This window comes from Callorhinchus milii, unplaced genomic scaffold, assembly GCF_018977255.1.
Source record: "Callorhinchus milii isolate IMCB2004 unplaced genomic scaffold, IMCB_Cmil_1.0 Scaffold33, whole genome shotgun sequence".
NCBI lineage: Eukaryota > Metazoa > Chordata > Chondrichthyes > Chimaeriformes > Callorhinchidae > Callorhinchus > Callorhinchus milii.
Window position 1 is genome coordinate 172,841 of NW_024704774.1, and position 21,686 is coordinate 194,526.

A 21,686-nucleotide genomic window follows, 5' to 3' on the forward strand; every position below is an offset into this window, starting at 1 on the left:
ATGACTTGGCCCCACACTATCTCTGCAATTTCTGTGGTTTTTCTTCCCTGCCACTCCCTCTACTCTGCCAACTCAGGCTGCTTCATCCCCCTCTCCCATCATTGGTGGGTGAGCCTTCAGTTCTTTGTCCCTGCTCTCTGCAACTGCCTTTGAATCCCTCTGCCTCAATCCCTCCCCTCCGGTTTTAAAACTTGTCTACATAATTCTCTCTTTGACTGTGCATTCAGTGGTCTCCTGAATACCTTCTCTCCCATCACGCTTGGGGTCCCACTCTGTTTAAAGTGCTTTGAGACGTTCTACTATGTGAAAGGTGTAACATAAGTGCAAACTAATATCGGAATGATGACAAGTTACTGGGTGGACCAGAGGGAGCTTTACTCTGCTGCTGTATTGTACCTTAACTGGGAGTCTGAACATGAAATGACTGAAGTGGTAACATGTTTCATTCCTCAGAACTGACATCCATCCTCACCTCAAAGAGCCCAAAATGTACCAAAAGATATTTAATTTAAAAAATTGAAACCTGATTTCAATTCATTCTCTTCCTCCTTTCATTCATTCTCCTGAACCTTACCAAACGGGTGAAAAATATCAACAGTAACTGATAACAATCCATACTTTGGGTTGAACATACTTTATACATTAGTTTTGCTAAATGAGCCCTCTGCCAGTTCAGAGCACAGCTCAGTGTTACTTAAAACACTCCTCTTTGGGAAGCTTTAAATTCTTCCAGCGTCTCAGGGTGACTCTGTATTTATCCTTATCTGTCATTTCCTCAGACACTTTTCTGAATACCACCCTCATGAGGGTAACTGATCCGGTTTCCTTATCTTCACCAATAATAAAATCCAGCACATCTCCCTCCTTCACCTGTAAGAGGAAAAACAAACTATTTGTTTTGTTATCTGCTGATTGCAGTGACCATCACTTACAAAGAACAGAACCAGGCTTTTTTCTCTTAAATGTACATCAGTTCCTCGAGTTACCAGGTGTGAAGCTATTTTAAAGTTCTGTGCATTTCGCTAACACTGTTATCATTTTATACCTTTAATATCATAAGGAACGTTTTTGCAGATGTGAAATTAAACAAAAAGACCTGTCATTTGTAGGCAAAAATAATTAAAAACTCAAAAGCTCAGCATTTTCAGAATATCTCATGTGGTGGTTTACGTGAGTTGATTGGCTTGTGTTTATTCTACTGCACAAGTTAATCACCTACCCCCACTCTCCAGAACATACAGAAACCAGGTGAACAAGTGTCCTATACACACAGTCTGATTAAATATTTTAATAGCCACTAAAGACACAACCTTCCTTCGTGAAATGGCAATAATTACAGTACTATCAGCAACATGAGATATCCTGAAAAAAATGAGACAGACAGCAAAGTGCTTTTCTAATCCTTTCAAAGTTACAAGCTTTCTTACCGCAGCTTTTGGAAAAGAAAATCCACACAGATTTAGGGCTGCCAACCTAATCATATGGGTACAGAGTTGTCAACTGGGGCAGGCAGTCTGTCAATGTTCTCACCGGGCAGCTTTACAACAGGTCCCTCCTGTGACTTGTGTCTCTGCAACTTTCACGTTTAAATGTCTCCCATCCCATTATACGATTATGGCAACAAAATGTAAACAGCTGGCCAAGAACTGGGGATAATCTTATTACAGGACTGCAACTGCAGATGGTTTCAATCTCTGTGTAGGTTAACCATGGTGCTGCCCACCCACAACGCCCATAATCGGGGATTACTGAAAGCTTTTGATGCCAGTTTTGGAAATGTTCCAGTCATTTACTGTTTAATGACTTTTTCTCTCTTTTTTGAAGTTTTTTTTGCCAATGACTCTGTGGGATCAGAAGTACCACTAACATAAAACGGAAGAATTATCAAAACTTGATTTGGGCAATAGGATTGCCCTCGTCTGTATTTTATTTCCTCTAGAAAATCATTTTATTTTCCTTTCCGCCAAATTTTTCTCCTCCAATTTCTCCACTTCCCATCTCCTGAAGGAATCCAATGCATTTATTTTTCTTTTTACTGGGGACTATTGTGTGGGCAATGGTTGCCTGCTTTAGCTTCCCCAAGGCAATGTTATTCAATTGTGAGTCTTAAAAATGTCTGTAGATTATTCAACCCACTAGGTGGAGAAAGCAATAAGTGAAGCCTGATACCTGTTTCTACCGTCACCTGACAACCACATTTGCCAACAGAAAGAGGTTTATGGATAGTGATTTGGAATGGAGACTTTAGTTGGTTGCTCTAAGCACTCCAGCAACACAAGGACTCTTACCATTTACCATTTAAGTCTGAATATATATCAGGATCATGGAACAGCAACAATGGCCTTCTTATCAGTACACAGGTGAACCTATGTTTCATTGCAATACATGGCTTTGCATCCAGTGCATAAACTGAGGCATTAACTCTGTGCTGTTATGGTAACACACATCATGTCCTTTCAAACTCAGAAAATTTCAATTGGCATTTGCTCTGTACCTTCCCCAATCCAGGGCTGTTGAGGCCAATTGTAGACCCAACTGTTGAGATCAGCTAAATCAGCGCAGGCCGTGATCGCAACCTGCAAACTTGTGGTCTTATCTCAGTAATCCAGAGAAGGTAATCAGAATACCAATGCAGCAAAAAAGCAGATTCAATTATTAAACTTAAAGTGACAATAGCTCATCATGAGGTAATGCAGCTAAAAGGGCAAACTATCACTGGAGGTATTGCAATCATTTACAGCTTTTGGATTTTAATGAGGATATTGAAAATTAAGACTCGAACTAAAACTTACCGCTTTACTCTTCTTCAATAACTTTCCTCCATTCAGTCTTAGTTTGTTACTATAGAAGGCATCTTCAACTTTGCTGAAAAGCAACAAAACACATAAATTGGATGTTAACAGCACACTGCTTGAGCACTGACGGCACAGAATTTGCATATTGTCTTTCAACTTATTCTAGGTTCAAATCCTGTCCAGTCTCACATTTTTTATGGTTGATCTACAAACTGAAAACTGATTCAATTCAGCTCATGGAAAGAATGGTCTGCTCGGAGTTCATTATCTTTTGTCCAGCATTTGAAAGGGAATTGGATAAGAAAAATAGATAAAATTGCTCAAAACGCAAAATACTGCTGATGCTGGAAATCTGAAACAAAAACAGAAGTCGCTGGGAACACTCAGCAGGTCAGGCAGCATCTATGGAGAAAGGAAAGTCAAGTGTAGTGACCGTGTAGAACTTTCCTTTCTCCATAGATGCTGCCTGACCTTCTGAGTGATCCCAACGACTTCTGTTTTTCTTTCAGATAAAATTGCTCATTAACTTCACGGTTGTTTGTGAGACACTACTGTATACAAACTGGCTGCTGCGTTTGCCTAAAAACACACGGCCACTACACTTTACAGTAAATCTTGTGAAGCGCTTTGATTCTCCCAACGTGAAAAGCGCTTATCAAATGCAGAAATTACACAAAACTGAAGTTGACCAGAATGCCAAACTCATAAAATCACTATTAGGAAAAATTCAGACAGTATATTGTCTGGCCCTTAATAGCAAATTTTCACTAAATAATAATCCTTGCATTTTTTGAAATATGTTGAAATGTTGAAATATCTCAAAGTACATCACAGGTAATTTATGTGTATTGATAAGCATATGTACACTTTCAGATATAATGAAAGATCACACATTGTTTTAGAAAAAATAATTCACACAGTACTTAGAAGAGCATATTGGCTTCTCATATGGATTTTGCCCAAGTTTACAAAGACACAATCTTCAGGTGAGGACATCAGGCTTAAGTAATCCAGCAATTTAGCGACTCTTACCATTAAGGTCTGAATATACATGAAGAGTACAACACAGCAACGATGGCCTTTTCGTACATACAAAGGTGAATGTGTGATTGACTGCAACACATGGCTCTGCTGAATGTATGGACATCCAGTACATAAACTGAGCCACTCTCTCTGTGCTATTATGGCGACACTCACCACACCAACAAATAACACCCCCCCACCCCACCCCTCACGTAAGGTCACACCCCAGAGTGCTTGAAAGTGTCGGGGCACGACTCCGAGCTGGGGAGAGAGTGAGGTAACCATAGGCACAGTCGAATAGGAAGGTCTTCAGGCACAACCTGAAGATGGAGAAGGAAGGGGCCAGGCAGAGGGATAGAGGAAAGTGCGTCTGAAAGGGTGGCGAGCGACCAATGGTGGAATGGAGGGCACGGGAGATATGTCCTTTCAAACTCAGAACATTTCAATTGTCATTTGCTCTACTGTCATTTGTGAATGATAATCATGTACCAACAGTATTGACCGTTGATTGCTACCAGCGGATTATCTACTTATAACTAGTTGGTACTACAATTTTCAAAAGGATAATGCAGAGCGGCATCTGCACATGTACAATAATAATCACCATGCTCTGCTGCATGAATGTATGGACATCCAGTGCATAAAGTGAGCCACTCTCTCTGTGCTATTATGGCGACACACACCACACCAACAACAACTTGCATTTATATAGCACCCCCCACCCCTCACGTAAGGTCGCATCCCAGAGTGCTTGAAAGTGTCGGGCACGACTCCGAGCTGGGGGGTATCTGAGTGTTGTGGCCGGAAAGATTTATAGTGTCCTATTCTGAAATCTAGTGCTGGTGGGAATAACATTGAATGCTTTCCCCTTTGATTGGGAGACCCAGGACTTACTTCCTTGCTGTATCTAGACCCTCCTTCATGATGAGATCAAATCGGAATGACGTCACTACTTTCTCAAGATCTTTGTAGGTTTTAGGCAGCGTGGGATCATCTTCCTGTTCTGGTTCATCCTCGTAGTCACTCTTCTCAGGATCATCATCATCGTCCTCTTCCTCCTGCAGAATTTTGCTTTTCCCCTTTTTGGAACTTTTGCTGCTTTTATGTCTCACAGGCACTGCCAGTGAGTTTTCCGGGAGACATAAAATCCCGGGAATGGGAATGACACGGTGTGATTCGGGTCTCTGCCACACAATGTTCCTGTTCAGATGCTGCTCCCCGCAGATTGCTCTTCTCCATGCTCTGCAAGGCTCAAGTGGCACACTCCTTCTCCAAAGCATGCCACACCTGTTTAACGCTTTCAGCACCCTAGCCTGAGTGATCAAGCCATTCATGCTGCCTGGAAGAGAAGTCAGCTTAGTCCTTTTCAAACAAAAAATTATCTGGGAAATTTGGCTTTTTATTTATATTTTACAATTACAGATTCCTCTCAAGGTCCAAATAAGTCATCCTATCTACTCTTCCTCCTCCTTCCCGATGGTGTTCAAATCAAAAACTCTCTACTCTCCTTCCTACCAAGGACTTCCACACTGTAAAACTCTTTACCTCCCTCAGTCTTCACTTCAAACTGCAAACTACAGGCTCTTAAAACCAAACATGCATTACCTAACCAGTTATCTTATCTTGTCCTCTCTCGTACTCCTTTAAGCCTTTGGCAGTGTCCCACAATATAGGACTTAAAAAGAAAGTTGGACTTTGAAGAGCTGTTGAATTTTTTGTTTAATTCATTTTGTGAAAACTTTACCATTTCTTACCTCATATTTTACAGGCTTCTCTCAGGATTGGTAATTTGTATTTTGGAAAAGATCATTTCTGGTGTGTACTGGCTGGGGTTTTCCACATTACAGTGGAGCACCATTACAATGAGGTAGTTCGGGCTATAAAATTCTAAGCAACGCTATAACAGGACATGATTGCCAGATAGCATAGCCACATTCACTGCACACGTGCAGACAGCTTGGCGATTCAAGAAGTCAAACGGAGAGCGGTACGTCAAAACAGCCGACTCCCAGGTCACTTAAGCACCTTGGATGCCTTCCTGACCTGAAAAGAACTTTATAAATATTAATTTGTATTGTATTTGACTGCCGCTGACATCCTTCCAGCAGACTTATGATTTCTGCTTCTGAGCACCTCCCTGATGGAAAGGTTTATCCTGGATAAAGGCAGGATTAAGCTTCGCTGTGATACCCCCTCATTTAGTTTAAATAACCTAACAAACACTCACTGTCTAGGCAAACACATGGCGAATGAGCATTGAGTAAAGTCCCCGAGCACAACCAGTGTCCAGGGACCTGTATGCGAGTGTCCAGGGAAAAAAGAGAGGAGAAAACTGAAGAGTGGGTTAGCCTGTGTGCTATATCACAGGCTGGCCCTAGGCTGTGATATAGTGACATGATAAGGTGCTATATCAAATGCAAGGATTATTGTTATATTATAAACGATAGTGACATCTACTGGCGGATTTGTAGCATTGCCATATGCATTATTATTTGGTCAAACTGCTCTTTGATCCTTGCTATGGTGTCTGACTGCAATGTCCAGTCAGCACTCGGACACACGGCTGAACCTCACCGTCCCGGTCACACACAGATAGCATAACAAAAAAACTAATTCTTCAACATGGATAGGATTGACAGTCACTGCATCGGACTATGGAATTTAGCACTTAATGTGTGACATTGCTTACAAAGGAGGCAAGTTAAAACATCAGATGTTAACATTAAAAATAGATCAACACTATATACTACGGACCGAATGCAAGCCAAAAGTTTGAATTTTATTGTTTAATAGAAATGCAGGTTTAAATGTCTCTCTAGTTGGTCGCCTCGCCAGTACACAAGGAGACACAGGAAATCTATTGCCTACAACATGCACAGTCACTACATCTAAATGTAAATTTGTGAAGCACATTGAGGGAGTAGTTATTAACCTGCACGTCGCTACATGCACACAGATCAGGTCAGCCAGGCTTCCCAGGCTGTGCTGTCTTTATATTGTCAGCACAAGTGTGAGCTGGACACAAAGTATCTGCACTCACACTCTCAGCTCTACCCCAAACAGCAACTTAAAGGTTACAAAGTGACTGGCATCCTCTCACTTGTCACCACAGTACACTGCAGTACTCCCCTCAAAACACCATCACAACCCCTTTACACTTACCCTCTCACCTCTGCAACCAACGAAGGCTGTACAACATAGGCAGGAGGAGCCGGCCTCCCTGATTCAGGCTCCTGAACCGCTTGCACCTCCACAGGAAGAAATGTGTACATACAAATAATAAAAAAAAACACTGGAAATATTGAGGGCTTGCACCGGTTTTAATTACCAGACCTTTCCATTTCAGATAACAGGCCATCACTGGTACAGTTATTTACAGAAGGAGGTTTATTGTGTCAGACAAAGAATGGCACCTCCAACAATACGGCACCCATCACCCCCACCCAGCATTGGAGTTTCAACAACTCTATGTGCGCTCTGACTATGCGCCCACAAAATATACAGTCAATTCACTTTGCAGTATATTCTGTGAAGCGCTTTAAGACGTCTCGAAGACGTGATAAGGTGTTATATCAAATGCAAGGATTTTTTAAAATGACATTACCGAGCCCTAGACTATGATTTTGAAGTCAAAATGTGGAGCTTGTACCACAACCTTCTGACTCGGGGCAAAATTACTACCAAGTGAGCCAACCTTACACCCAGAAAACAGTGACCATGAAACATGGCCTGAGTTGCTTTCATTGCCGAAGTCCAAGGTGAGGTTCAATTGTACTTTTCATACTGACCAGCTGGGGTCCACACAACCCAATACATCAGTAATGGGAGGTATTGTAATTCTGGTGAAATGTCTATTTGTAAACTAGAGCCCTAACAGACATAATTGTTATGCAATGAGAAGCATGTAGGAACTCATGGGTTCACTAATGTTATTCATAACATGCCAAGTGCATGAATGTACATTGTATTTCGTTGTTTGGCATCTGACCTAGAACCTTAAACCCTGTCACCAGCTAAGAAAACTAATAACAAGATCACAAGATTGGGTTGAAGAAGACCCTTTGTCCCATTTTATCTCACCTTTCCAGAATACCAGATATTTCAGAGCCAAGCAGAAGCAAAGCTGAAGTTGAAAGATGGGGGTGGGGGGGCTCCAAGAGTTGGATGACTTGGCTCCACCTCTCTGCCTCCTTGTAACATGATACTGATTGATGGTCTGGGTATCAGTCAGGGAGCGGGATGAGGGAGGGCAGAGCTCATGATGTGCATACAGCAAAGCCACGACGATGGTGTTTGGTTCAGATTCAAAACTGCAACACGATCTCCATTGGGAATTTAAAAGTAAGTGAGCAAATTATTTTGTGAGCCACCCGCTGATCCCCCACTGGCTCCACCACTGGAACCAAGGGACATTTCACCAGCCAGCCTGGCTCATCGGCAGGACTTGGAAGGGCAGACCAGTCACTGGAGGTAGGAAATTATTCCACTCAGCTCCTGTTATTCCTGCAAGCCAAATCCCTAATGGGCAGGGTACTAGCTGGACAAGTAGCAGGATATCAATGACAAGCTAAGTAGTTTTAACTGGTCAGACTGCAGCAGTACCTCAATGCCCCCAAGCCTTGGCTCTTGCCAACTTGTGCCTAATAGTTTCCGGAATTAGGTAAGCAGGATGTATCCCTCCAGGGGATTCCATTACAACAATATATCTCTGGGATTTTCATGTGTAGGTGGGATACATGGAAATCTCAGTCTGATTTAGATATTCTAAGATGGTGATGTGTTTCCGTGTGTGTCAGACACCTGTCTGACCCCAAATATTAATTGGGACGTTCTACCGACGTGAAAGATGCTATACAAATGTAATTTTTGTTGTTTGTTGTTTGTTGTTGTATACAAATGCACAAAGCATTGAGAATAATGTTGGGGAATTAGAGGGAACTATTAAAATGGAAAAGTAAGATCCCTAAGGACCATGAAAGTTTTTATTCATAGAACAAACGTGAATTGTTTTCAGGGTCTGTACTTTGTGTCAGAAAATCAAGATGAGTGGGGTGATGGTGGTGGGGAGGGGGGTGGATTAGCCACAAATCAGCGCAAATCTGGATTTATTTTAGGATATTGGAGATTCAAGCAAAGAAGCCAAATATTGAGAAAGCTGTTGCTCTATTTGTAAATACAATTGTTTATAGAGCAAATAGCTAATTATCTGTTCTAAATGAGACTGATCCCAACCCAACACTGAAAAGCAGTGTGGATAATGAGACATCACACAAAATATAATTTGACTAATGCTAGCTAAAAAACGTTTCCCCAAACCTTGACTCTCACTTAACCTTTGCCTAATACTCTCAGGAATTACGTACGCAGGGCGCGTCCATTTCGGAAGAGAGTGTGCATTCTATTCCAGACACAGGAACATTTTAATTAATTGGTGGCAAACATATGTGAAAATAGAGGGACCCTGGACCCAAATGAGAATATGTTTGAGGCATGTTACTCATGTTATTGACTTGTAAGGCTGAATAAACCTATCCAAATTTGAAGTCAAAAATGTTTTGGACCCAAGTTCCAGGTTGGAGAAACAGCCACTGGGAGCCGCTGTTTCCCACCTGAGGGTAAACATCTAACTGCGGATGAAATGCAATGCAAATTTTCCACTAGAGGTCACGTTTGCTAGGTTAATTTCAGGCTTGATAAATGGGGAAAGTGAATACCGTTTGCTTATTCTGAACAAAGGCTAGTAATAAATAAATGTTCAGATCAGATCAATTCCACAATGTGGACACTTGGGCATATATTTTACAAACCTCAACATGAATGGAGCCTGGAAATGAAGCCTGAGAAACGCTCCCAGAACAGAATTCCAGTGTCACATTCTCATTGATTCCCCATCAAAATGGTTTGGATAGTCTCTAAGCATAGTGATGGGTTTCCCTATGTTTAGGTGATAGATCTGTTCAGATTCTTTTTCAGAATAAAAATAAATTCAACCACCCTCCCTCTAACACTCACTGGAATAGACTGAAACACCATATCACCCCTGTTCTATTGTCCCATAACCATTCAGATTAAATTGTATGTGTCGAATGAAATGTGTTGAAAACCAAACTTGGTCAATTTTTTTTTAAATGAAAACATGCCGCAGGAAAACAAAAATCTCAATGTCACATTGATTGGTCGAAGGCCGTTTTGTGGAGCCTTTTCTGTGGAATCCATCAGTATAAAGAAAACAATGCAATAATCAATGTGTTACCTTAGCAGAGCAACTCAGTGCAATAGTCGTATTATTATTAGAAGTTAAATTAACTAGGAATCTAGTTCATAACATGCTGCAAGTTAGAACAAGCCGCGGTGAAGCCTGTGAAATAATTCCCTTTGTGCTTTTGTGTTTGAATGTAAAAAAAAACCTTGTTCACGTTTACCACTATATTATATATCACGAGTCTGCACTTGGGTGCCAACTCATACAATATCTCTCCAGTCAGGTGGTGGGTTTTATCTGCTGTTCACTGCGCTTAAAAAACAGAAGCTGCAACTAAACATGTTCTGCTCTCAAGTTTCACATATTACTCAAAAGATGCCACAGACAGACCATCCGCATTGTGGCGAACTCATTGCATCTCATCCTTGCAGAATACCAGATACTTCAGAGCCAAGCAGAAGCAATGCTGAGTTCGAAGGATTGGGGGCGTCCACGATTAAGTGATCGTGAAGACAAGAACATTTGTGATCGCTTTTCCCATAAAAGGCAAGATTGCATATGAATCCTCACCCATCGCCCCTCTTCCTGTTGCCTGTCTATCGCCAACCACACGGCCACATTTACACTTTGCAACCTTCAGTCCAAATGCACCCCCTTCAGCAAAGCTCACTGATATCCCGGGGTGCACAGGTCAGCTTGAAAACGACAAGTCCTCCACTAAAATCGATGGATAGGAAATTTTGTGGCTGACAATTAGACCTGTGCCTCCAGTTTTGTCGTCATTGCAAGGCAAGGGAGAGATCGCGACCAGTGAAGTTTCAAATAAATAAAAGGAGTTATTCTAACAGAAAATATAAAATAAAATCTGTGGAGCAGGGGGTGGGGGGTGTGGGGGGGGTGGTGCCTGTGTGGGCAGTGCTGGTCCAGCTTCCTCCAGGGGAGTGAGTGAGTGAGTGAGTGAGTGAGTGACCGCGCTGTAGGCAGGACTCCAGCAAAGGGGGGGGGGGGGGGGGTGGAGATCGGCTATAACGCGTCATGCACACTCTGGGTATAAAAGTTTCACATCCACCCTTGCAAGCTCTCATTTCAATCCACATCAGCAGCCTCCTGCACCCCCCCCCCTCCCCTTTTGCAGAGGACCCCCCCCACCCCCGCAGCCTGTTCATTAACTGCAACCGCCACTCGTTTTATTATTATTATTATATTAATAATAATAATTTTTTTAAAGCCCCCCCCCACCCAAAAAAAAAGAGGTGGTTTTAGTTTCACGAAAAAAAAAGAAACTCAACGCCAAAAAAAAAAAAAAGAGCTCGTTTTCAGCCAAAGCAAAATGACTAAGCTGTGGATGGTGTTTTTTGGAGTTGTTGCTGTGGCTCTTTTAATACAGGCGCAGGAGGTACGTAACGGTGTATTACACCCATCAGTCTGTGACTCCACACTGTGTGTGTGTGTGTGTGTGTGAGTGAGTGAGACCCGGACTAACGTTAGCACTGTTGTAATCCCATTAATCTGTTATAACGCACAATGTTCCGAGCGCGCAATTGGAGGGGGGGGAGAAGATTTTCGCGACCACGAACATATTTGCTTTAGTTATATCAGGCGTTGGTGGTGGTGTTGGTGGTGGTGGTGGTGTTGGGGTGGTGGTGGTGGTGTTGGTGGTGGTGTTGGTGGGGGTGTTGGTGGTGTTGGTGTTGTGGTGGTGTTGGTGTGGTGGTGTGGTGGTGTGGTGGTGGTGTTGGTGGTGGTGGTGTTGGTGTTGGTGGTGTTGTTGCTGTGCTCCCCGGTGCTGAACGAGGACATGGCTCTGCAAATGGCACCCGATGGAAAACCATTGGTTTGGCTTTCGAGGACGTTGGGGGCTTCTCTTCCCCTGAACGACTTCCAGGGACGAGTAGTGATAGACCCCCCCCCCCCCAAAAAAAATAGTATTTCTTTTTTTTTTTGGTGGCGGTTGTTTCAGTTCGGTCTTCTTTGGAGAAGAACCGAAATTGATGGGGACGGGGCGGGGTGGGGGGGGGAGGGAGGGGGGGGGGGGGTGGCCGTCTGCCCCCCACACACGGCTCCTGTTGTAAAGTGTCCTGTCCCGGACACAGGGTCCCCCCCCCCCCACACCCCTCCCCCCCCACCGATTGAGATTCCCTGTGTCTCACATTGGAGCCCTTGTGTGACATGGACCAGTTTGGGTGGGAGTCCCAGTGCTGAGAGAGCAGAGCGGCTCCTGCACCACCATGTTAAGGGCTGGGGGTGGGGGGGGAGGTCGGGGGTGGGGGGGTCTCTCTCTGAAATATTTCACCCCCCACCTTTCTGCTTGGGAGCCGAGTCGCTCAGTTTTGCAGCAGATCCCTTCCCAGTTTCAACTTTCCCCATTCGTCCACCGAATATATATACACCTTCGTACGTTGGTTTCGGGGTCGAGTGAATATGATATCCAATTAACATTGATATAAACCGTCTGTGTGCACCGGGGCAGCGGATGGGTTGATTTTGTTAGGCATCTGCTCGGCGGCTGTTTGCATTTGATTTGACGAGGGGTTGTTTGTGTGTGTGTGTGTGTGTGTGTTTCAGACCAGCAGCAGGTCCAGCCAGACCTCCTCCCAGGTCACTGCCAACGGCAACGCCAGCTCTGCTGTCAATGGGGGCAACACCCCCACCACCAGCCCAGGGAAAACCTCAAATCCCTCCACCTCCACCAACTCTACCACACCCAGCAGAGGTAGCAGCCTCTACTCCAGCAGCATCTTACTTCTCCCCTTCACCATCAGCACCTCCCTCCTCTACCTCTCCTGCTAGACACAGCACTTGACGGCACAGACAAGCCAGCAGCTCCATATCCAACACAACACAACCCCATCATGGAACTCATGATGGGCAGCTCAGCCCTTCCCTCAAGAGACTTTTTGTTTGCTCGCCCTCTCGTTTTCTGAAGACCCAGAACTTGCTAGAGATTCCTGGCCAGCATTCCGGTCTTGTCTCCCATTCAAACCCAAACTGCAGTATCTCCCGGCAGATGCAAGAGGCGATCAAACTCACAATTGGTTCGTGGTGCCTTTTCCATCCCATCTCCATCTCCATCACCATCTCTCGCTTTGTGGGACTGAGCCGCCCTGATAGCTGCCATGTGTAAAAGGAAGAAGAAGGAATGATTGGAAGATCTTTTACATCCAAAGGTTGTTTATCTGACCTGTGTAAATAATAGACAACAGCACCAACACTTGTGTTTTTTCCCCATTTAAACAGATGCCTCCCTTCTCCACAAAAAAAGCTCCTTAAGCTTTACTCCGCTGTAGCGCGCGTTAATAAGAACATCCAGAGAAAGAAAGAAAGTGCAGATGGCTCCTGGGAGATTAGACAAGACAACAAAATGTTTAATTCAAATAAACACACACATTTGAGTGTCAACTAAATAATAGATTGGCTTATTTTCAATACACACACATATATAGGTCACTGTAACCGTGCACCCTGTCTTCATTTCTTTCTTTGGAACCTGGTACTGTACACTATATACTGTGTATTCACATAATATCAATTCAAACAGTTAATATTTAAAGACCTGCTTTTAAATCCTACATTTTTAGACTGACTTAGCGTTAATTCGAAATGAATATTTAAGATGCCAATTTGAGACACACACACACAAAACCCAATGCTCTTTCTATTTTTAGGATACATATGAAAATATTTATTTGGATGGACATGTCTTTTTGGCCACAGGTTGGTATATGACTCATCTGGCATATAACTTCTGCAATGGCGGTATCCAATGGCTTATGTTGTCCCGAGTAAATTTGTGTGTAGAAGAGCTTATTTCATATTGGATTCAATATTGAACCATTTTTGAACTCATTACTTTCTGATTCCATTTAATATTAAACAAAACAGTGTTTCTACTAATGTTTTTTTCGTGGTGTGAGAACATATTAAAAAATCCAGGTAGTCCATTGTTTATATTTTTTTGTACAAAATGTGCTGTTTTATGGGATTCGTTTTTGTTTGTATTCGCCATTAGTATCGATTTCGAGATAAATATGTTGCTGTCGGGGAAACAAATCTTGGTTAATCCATTTCTGCTGTACATAGAAAGTACCTGACAAATTATTTAAGATCTGGAAATTTAAAACCTGCTTCAACCTACACTGAAAAAAGTCTTTGAAATGTTTCAATAAACTGATGGTAAAACACTTCTGTATGTGAAATGGTCAGTGACTGCACAGATTATTAAACTGATTGAGCCTTCTTGCTTCTGAGGGCACTGACATGGAGTTGGTTGGGAAGGGGGTGGCTGTCACTATACTTATTGGAGTTTAATTTTCACTAATGTGAGACACAATCACACCTCAGAAGTCCATTTGTAGCAAACTGTGGTTCAATCACACAGCAAAGGCTGATATTCTCAGTTTTATTCCGGGGGTGGGGAGGGGGGGAGAGAAGTTATCATTTTCCTTTTTTTGGTCAGCCAGGAATGGCATACTTGCTGAAATCCGACACCATGCTTGAGTGTGTATGTCCATGTCACCTCAACGTGGAATGTCCCTGTGTCTAGAATGGAATGTACAGTCTCTCCCTGGAGGGACACACCCTGATTATTTATTTCTGTACATATTCGGTGCAAGTTGGCAATGGCCAAAGCATGAGGATCCCAGAATATTTCTGGGATAATGCTGGAGTTAAACCAGCTTAACCTTACCCAAGGCTGAACCTGTGATACTGCGCGTAGCATTCTGTTGATAATCACATATATGTTTAGCTGAAATCAGTGCATTAAATACACAAATAAACCAACATGCCATAAATACAAAAAAAAAACTTTCATGAGCATGTTCAATACACGACAAAACAATGCACTGAACAAATAAAACTTGACTCAAAAGGTAATTACAGCCAGTCTGGCCATTCTATACTAAATTATTTGGATCTCTAATACCAAGTGGGATGGTAATCATATGGGAGATCTGCTTTCGGAACAAGAACTGAGGTAGGGAAAGGGTGAGTGAAGGTACATCAGTAACACGTGTTGAGATAGCAGTTGTGCTGACCATTGCTGAATGTTGATTTATGCCCTCGATTCCACCCACACCCCCCACACAGACCTGAGTTGCCAATTTCAGACATAATCCTTGAATTTGATATAACTCCTTGTCAAATAGCTGAAATATCTCCAAAAGTGCTTCACATGATTTACCATAACGTGTAGTAACTATTGGAAGGCAAACACAGCAGCCAATTTGTGCACAGCAGTGCCCTACAAAGAACAGTTTAGTGAATGACCAATTTTATCTGAGGGTTTGTTGGCCAGGACACAATTTTTCTATTTCTATCTATTTCTATTTTTATTTACTCCTTAGAATCCAAGCCACGGTAGAAAAGCACCAGTTGACATAAAATCTAAGATGCATATTAAATCCCAACAGGGGTGGGGGGAAAACAAATTACTTGTTCTCTTTGGTAATGTTATTCTTAACCAGGCATGGGGAATGCACAAAGATAATCGGAGATGCAGCTCTGTCTGGTTTTCCTCCCCATCAGGCCTCTTGACGTACCTGAGACTGGATCGTACTCGCGTTGCGAATCGCAGGCATGAAACTTGCAGGCTGCCATAAAACCATGCTTTTATGTTGCAACAATTGATCCATGGCTCCACCTGTTTTTTATATTGCTGTAATCATTACCCGTCATTTAGATTGTTGTCTTTTTTCATGTTTCTGGATTATTTCCATGTTTTTCTAAAGGATGGAAAACATGTATTTTTAAGATTCTTTGAAACATTGAAAATGGCATAATTTCAGTTGCTTGCAATGAGACTGTCATTTTTGTCTCTTTGAAACATTTGTTTTTGCTGAAGTACTGCAACTTTTTCCATTTACAGAACTATAACCTCCCATTAAAAAACGTTAATACCCCAGCAAGTTACCTCTGACTAAGGTTAGGTTGTGGTTTGTTCAAACAAAACAGAGGCTATCCTGAGAAGGCAGAACAAGTTGCACTTATGTAGTTTAAGTAGGGTGAAAGATTTCCAGCCTTTGCTAAACATGATGGGAATCACTCAGCAGGGAGGAAAAATAGAAAATTCAAAATGTTAACCAAAGGTGTAATCAAAGAGATATCTTTTTAAGAAGGTTTTGAAGTCAGGGAGCAGACAAGAGACTGAGGTTGGAGGAAATCACAAAAGTAAGATTGTGAAAGTATTTGAAGATCAGGATAAGGATCTTTAAGTTGATCTTGGACCTGGGAGGCACTGGAGGCTAATAACAAGGGGATATTGAATGAGTGGAAACCCTATCTCTCTAACCTCTCTCCCCACAGCAGTATCCGCTGCCTCCGCTCTACTGGGTCCGGCCTCCTCCGCGTCCCCCGAATCCTCTACTCCACCATCGGCGGCTGTGTCTTCAGCCACTACGCCCCAAAACTTTGTAACTCCCTCCATCAACCCCTTCGCCTCGCCCACTCCTTCCCCATCACACACAAGGGATGAAAACCATGGTACAATGTTTAAAATATGAACAACAAGAACAACAACGTACATTTATATACCTCTTCAACCGTGCCTATAGTCACCTCTCCTTTCTTGTTCGGCATCCACCCCCTCCCCATTGTACAGCTCTCTGATATGTTATCCTGTGTGAAGAGCGTTATATAAATTTGCAAGTTGCTATTGACAGCCACAAAACCAAGAGTTGAACGCCTGCTAGTACTGCTAGTGGAGTCCTGTAGCTCAGTGGTTAGAGCACTCGCTTTGCAAGCGAGAGACCGGAGTTCAATTCCAGGCAGGGCGAAACCTTGGGCAAGTTTCCTTACTCCACACGCCTAATAATAATCCCTCCAAAACCAAAAACAATAATAAAATTGGTCATTTTCAATCTCGACTTTGTGGGACATTGCTGTACGCAATTGGCTGCCGCGTTCACCCACAAATATACAGTCAATTCACTTTACAGTGTGTTCTGTAAAGCGCTTTGGGATGTCCTCCCGACGTGAAAAGGGCTATATCAAATGCAAGGATTATTATTATTATTATTACTGATAAATCGTGAATCAAGCGTCAAACAAAATGAGTATGATTGTCTTTATAAAAACGTTTTTAGCCCATCCCAAGTTACCCAACCATCTAATAAGTAATACAGGTGTTTTGCAGATGTTTGGCTGCAAAATACATAGTAAATCCTGTGAAGCACTTTGACATAGTCCAATGATGTGAAAAAGCACAATATCAAATGGAAGGATTATTATTATTAATGAATATTATATATCTCAACTGTGAGAGCCTGATCTCTTTTACTAGAATAATTTTCACTATGTCCATTTTCTCTTTCCTGAAGGCTCGTGAATCTTTTTTCCATTCCAATAAATGCCAGACATCTTCTGGTATCTTGCCCATTTGGCCATGATTCATGGATGAGCCTTAACAACAAGTTTCAGGAGGTTATTTTACCAAGAGAGTATTACAGCTGAGTCTAATTCTGTCCTCATTTGACATCTCCAACAGACACTATTCCAGTTTGGCTGATATTTCTCCCCCCTTACGTGGGGCACTGAGGTTATTATAACACCTCTACTGCCACCTGGTTGAAATAACCTAACTCAACATAGAGAAAGGAAAGAATCAGTCACATTAATATTCAGCATTCCTGCTGATTCAGTGAGTTTGTTCAGTGAGTAACTGAGCCACACAGTGGGACCTTACAATCTGCAACACTCATCCACCCACTGAATAAGCTCACTGAATCATCATTAGGAAAGCAACTAATACATTTTATGCAGCTAGAAATTCACAAGAGCATAAAAAACCTGAAATGAGAAAATACCCATGAAGATCACATCTTCCATCACTCATTTGACCACTCTATTGTTTATCTTGTTGACACTTCTGTTCATCCTGTGACTTCAAAACTTCATTGTGTGCTTTGGGTAATCAAGCAGAGCTCCTTTTCATCCAGCTCCTATTAAAGGCATCAATGAATCCAGGATCAACTACTGTGCTTCATGGCATCTATTCCCCATACCTACTATTCTGTGGGGAAATAAATCTTGTATCTTCAACTCTAGCACTAGCCTTGTAAAATTTCTATTCAGGTCCTCTTGTCCTACTTTTGGATACCAAATTAACCTGCTTTCCTCATACCTTTCATTATTCTAAGTACTCTTTCCATGTCTCTCTCAGTCTATTTGCCCGAGTCTGTCTTCATAACTTGATATCTTTAGATCTGTGATCACCTCACTTGTCTGACCCATTACCAAAGCTTCTATGTACTTTAGTGATATTTTCCATGGGATATTTTGCAAGAGATTTTTGGTGTTATGACACAAGCACAGTCATTGTTCCCTTCATTGAATGGTAAAGAAAATGAAAGCATAGCAAAGTATGGAATAAGGTAAGGCCTTTTGGTTCATTAAGCCCACTCTTCCCCCAAATCTACCCTATTGACCGTCCCATATGTGCCCCCTTCTGAAAGAAAGGGCATTATTTCTAGTGCCTGATCACACCAAAATGTCTCAAAGCGCTGTCAAGTGTCTATTTGATTACCCAGCTCCCCCTCCTCTGGCCACTGCTGGCAGACACTATTAATCAGTACCTCTCCTCAGCATCAGTCCCACTCCCCCTCAAAATCCTTCTCATCATTCTCCTCCTTAAAAAACCTACCCTTGATCCCTTCAATCTCATGCACTTGAGCCCTATCTCATACCTGCCCTTCCTGGCCAAAGCTTTGGAACGTATTGTGGCCAACCAACTTCACGCACACCTCTCTCTCCAATCACTACTCGAACCCCTCAGCCTGGTTTCCGCCCTACCCACAGTACAGAGACAGTGCTCGTGAATGTTACAAACGATGTAACGTTCTTTGACTAGGGTTCCCTTTGCCTCCTCGTCCTCCTGGACCTTTCCGCTGTGTTCAACACATTTCGATCACGCCATCTTCCTCCACCACCTGTCCTCCATCATCCACCTCAATGGGAACACGCTCGTTTGGTTTAAGTCCTAACCTACAAACCTCAGCACTACATTTCCGCAAATGGTTTTTCTGCTTGCCCCCATCCGGTCACTTGTGGGGTACTCCAAGGCTCCATCCTTGGCCCCCTTCTCTTCCTCATCTATGTGCTCCCTCTCGGTGATGTCATCAGCAGACACGGGGTTAACTTCCACATGCATGCAGATGACACTCAACTCTACTTATCCTCCTCCAGCTGCAACCCCCAGTCCCCTGATGTTCTGTCAGCTTGCCTGACAGACATCAAGGCCTGGGTGAGCACAAATTTCTTACAGCTAAATGTCACCAAGACTGAAGCCATACTCTTTGGCTTCCGTCGACGTCTTCTGTCCTGCAATTCCGACCTCCTCAACCTACCTGATCTGTCCTTAAAACTCTCTGAACCCACCCAGTCCCTGGCTGGGACCATTTTCCTCCTCACCGATCTCCCCTCCTCCAATATTCACAAAATTCAAGTCATCAAAACTCCAATGCCCATATTCTCACCGGCGCTTAACTCCACACCCCAATTATCCAAGTCCTTGCCAAACTCCATTGGCTCCATGTCACAGAATAGATCGACTTCAAGATCCTCTGGTGTTTAAATCCCTCCACGTCTTGGCTCCCCCCATTCTCTAGAACTTCTCCTCACAGCACTACCCATTGCCTCTGCTCTACTGGCTCCGGCCTCCTCCTTGTCCCTTGAATCCTCCGCTCCACCATCGGCGGTTGTACCTTCAGCCACTACGCCCCGAAGCTATGGAACTCCCTTCCTCAATCCATTCACTTTGCCGCCTCTTTCCCCATTTTCAGGCTGCACTTGAAGACCTTCTACTTCAACCATGCCTTTCTTCATGCTGGCTCAACATCGGGCTCCACTATTGTTAAGTGCTCTGGGACGCCTCCCAACATGAAGGGCACTATATAAATGCAAGTTGTTGTCGTTTTTTTAAAGGCAAATACACCAGCTATTTTTCATAATAATCCTTGAATTTGCAGTTGCCATCTTACAATCAGCAAAGACCCATGACCAGTGACAAAGTGAATGACTGACAATTCAGGATTGTTGTCTTAGATATTGGGAGAAACTTCCTTCTCGACTTGCATAATGTCATGAATTAATGGATGTCTTCTTGAGAACAGGCAGACAATATGTTAGTTTAACTTATCCAAAAAGACAAACTTTTAACCATGACACTGGAATGTCATTTTAGACTGGACACTGAAGTCCTGACATAGGTCTTGAACCTACATCTTTCTGACCCAGCAATGAAAGTTATGTTAAGTGAGCCACAAAGAAACAACAACATCAGCAAGATATGTCTGTAGAGAGAAACTCACCTGAACAGCTCACTCGAAACAAAATGTTTTAAGAGACAAGCCAAAAACAAATTAACATTACAACTGCAGTTATTGCATACAGTTAGCAGAACATTGTAAAATGGGATTAAAGGTGTGCAAAGTTTCATGTAGTCAGGGGAACATGCAATTATGTTTATTTCCAGAGCAATAAATATATGATGTCAACCCTACACAGTTACTACATTTTGCAGTAAATCCTGTGAAACGCTTTGAGCCATCTTGATAAGGTACTGTAGTAAACGCAAAGATTATTATTGCATCATTATTATTCTAATGCTGGGAAACAGAGCTAAATATTAAGAGGAGATACATGGCAAAGTGCAGGTTTGTGGTTGACCCATCAATGGTACACATTCGTACTTGAAAAACATTTAAAATATCTCAACCTGATTTTAGGATGAAGCTGAAGGATTATTTTAAAGTATCTACTAACTTTCCATGCAATTTTTGACTGAATTGAAGCTGTACAATATAATTGGTTACTACAGGGAAACCTCAGTTTAGAACTAGAGGGATTGCTTTCAGTGAGAGGAGATATCCTTATTGGTTGCAATCCAAATGCAGTTTTGTGGAGAGGTGCCACCTTGAATCACCACAACTTAGATGGCATGTTTGACAGGTTCATTTCAAGCCAGCTGCTGTTCAGCTGAATGGGGACCTGCAGCCTTCCCCCTGCTGCTGCTGATCCCAATTCTCAAACACAGCTCGAAAGTTCTGGGCCGGCAGGGATTTGAGGTAGCACAACACATTTGACTTCTTATGACATTAGGTAGCACAGAGAATCTTTATCTTTTATTTCCCTGGTTTTGGGTGAAATTATCTACCATACCTCCAGGCAGAGAAAATGAATTATTTAAATAGATCCCTTTGTGCTTTGCCACATAACTGTAAACAGTCTCACGTGGTATTTCCAGGATGAATTTTAATCTGCAGAGCACAAACACTCTATTGTATTCTACACTCGTGTCTGCAAAAATCCTAAATGCTGACGTCAACAGTTTGGAGATGAAGCAATGTCTAGACCAGCCTAAATTAGCCACTCATGTGATTGTATGTGAGAGTATTGGAAGTGCTCCCGTGCTAGTAGCATCAGGAAATCTTGAGAGTTCATGAACCATTCAGCTGGAGAAGACAATGAGGATATCAAGTCAAACAGTGCTGTGCAGTCTTCAAAAATAAATGCAGCCATAACAGCTGCACACACAGATAATGCTCACACCAACACTGCAGATGGTGGTTCTGGTGGNGGGGGTGGGGCTTGGGGGCATGATTCATGGGTTGAATGTTCATTTTGCAAACATTGTTTAATTATGCTTGGTGTGTGAGACATAAATCAATTGT

The 21,686-nt window shown here is 42.7% G+C and overlaps 1 protein-coding gene and 1 long non-coding RNA gene across 4 annotated transcripts; one reads left to right on the forward strand and one right to left on the reverse strand.

Annotated features, from left to right (window-relative positions):
- Positions 1-618: 618 nt before the first annotated feature.
- LOC121851372 (mitochondrial transcription rescue factor 1-like) lies at positions 619-7,060 on the reverse strand. 3 transcript variants are annotated; one of them, XM_042345220.1, is made up of 4 exons: positions 6,981-7,060; positions 4,713-5,157; positions 2,793-2,865; positions 619-870 (listed from the first exon to the last, which is right to left on the reverse strand). In XM_042345220.1, exons 2-4 carry the CDS (start codon positions 5,150-5,152, stop codon positions 691-693), a joined length of 693 nt encoding a protein of 230 aa, XP_042201154.1. In that variant the 5' UTR covers positions 5,153-5,157; positions 6,981-7,060; the 3' UTR covers positions 619-690. The 3 variants fall into 3 exon arrangements, with proteins under 3 accessions (XP_042201154.1, XP_042201157.1, XP_042201156.1); XM_042345223.1 differs by lacking the exon at positions 6,981-7,060 and adding an exon at positions 6,859-6,968; XM_042345222.1 differs by lacking the exon at positions 6,981-7,060 and adding an exon at positions 5,573-5,861.
- A 4,109-nt stretch (positions 7,061-11,169) lies between these two features.
- Positions 11,170-14,201, forward strand: LOC121851366. The gene is made up of 2 exons (XR_006085891.1): positions 11,170-11,416; positions 12,586-14,201. It is a non-coding gene; the product is annotated as an uncharacterized LOC121851366 (long non-coding RNA).
- Positions 14,202-21,686: the final 7,485 nt, after the last annotated feature.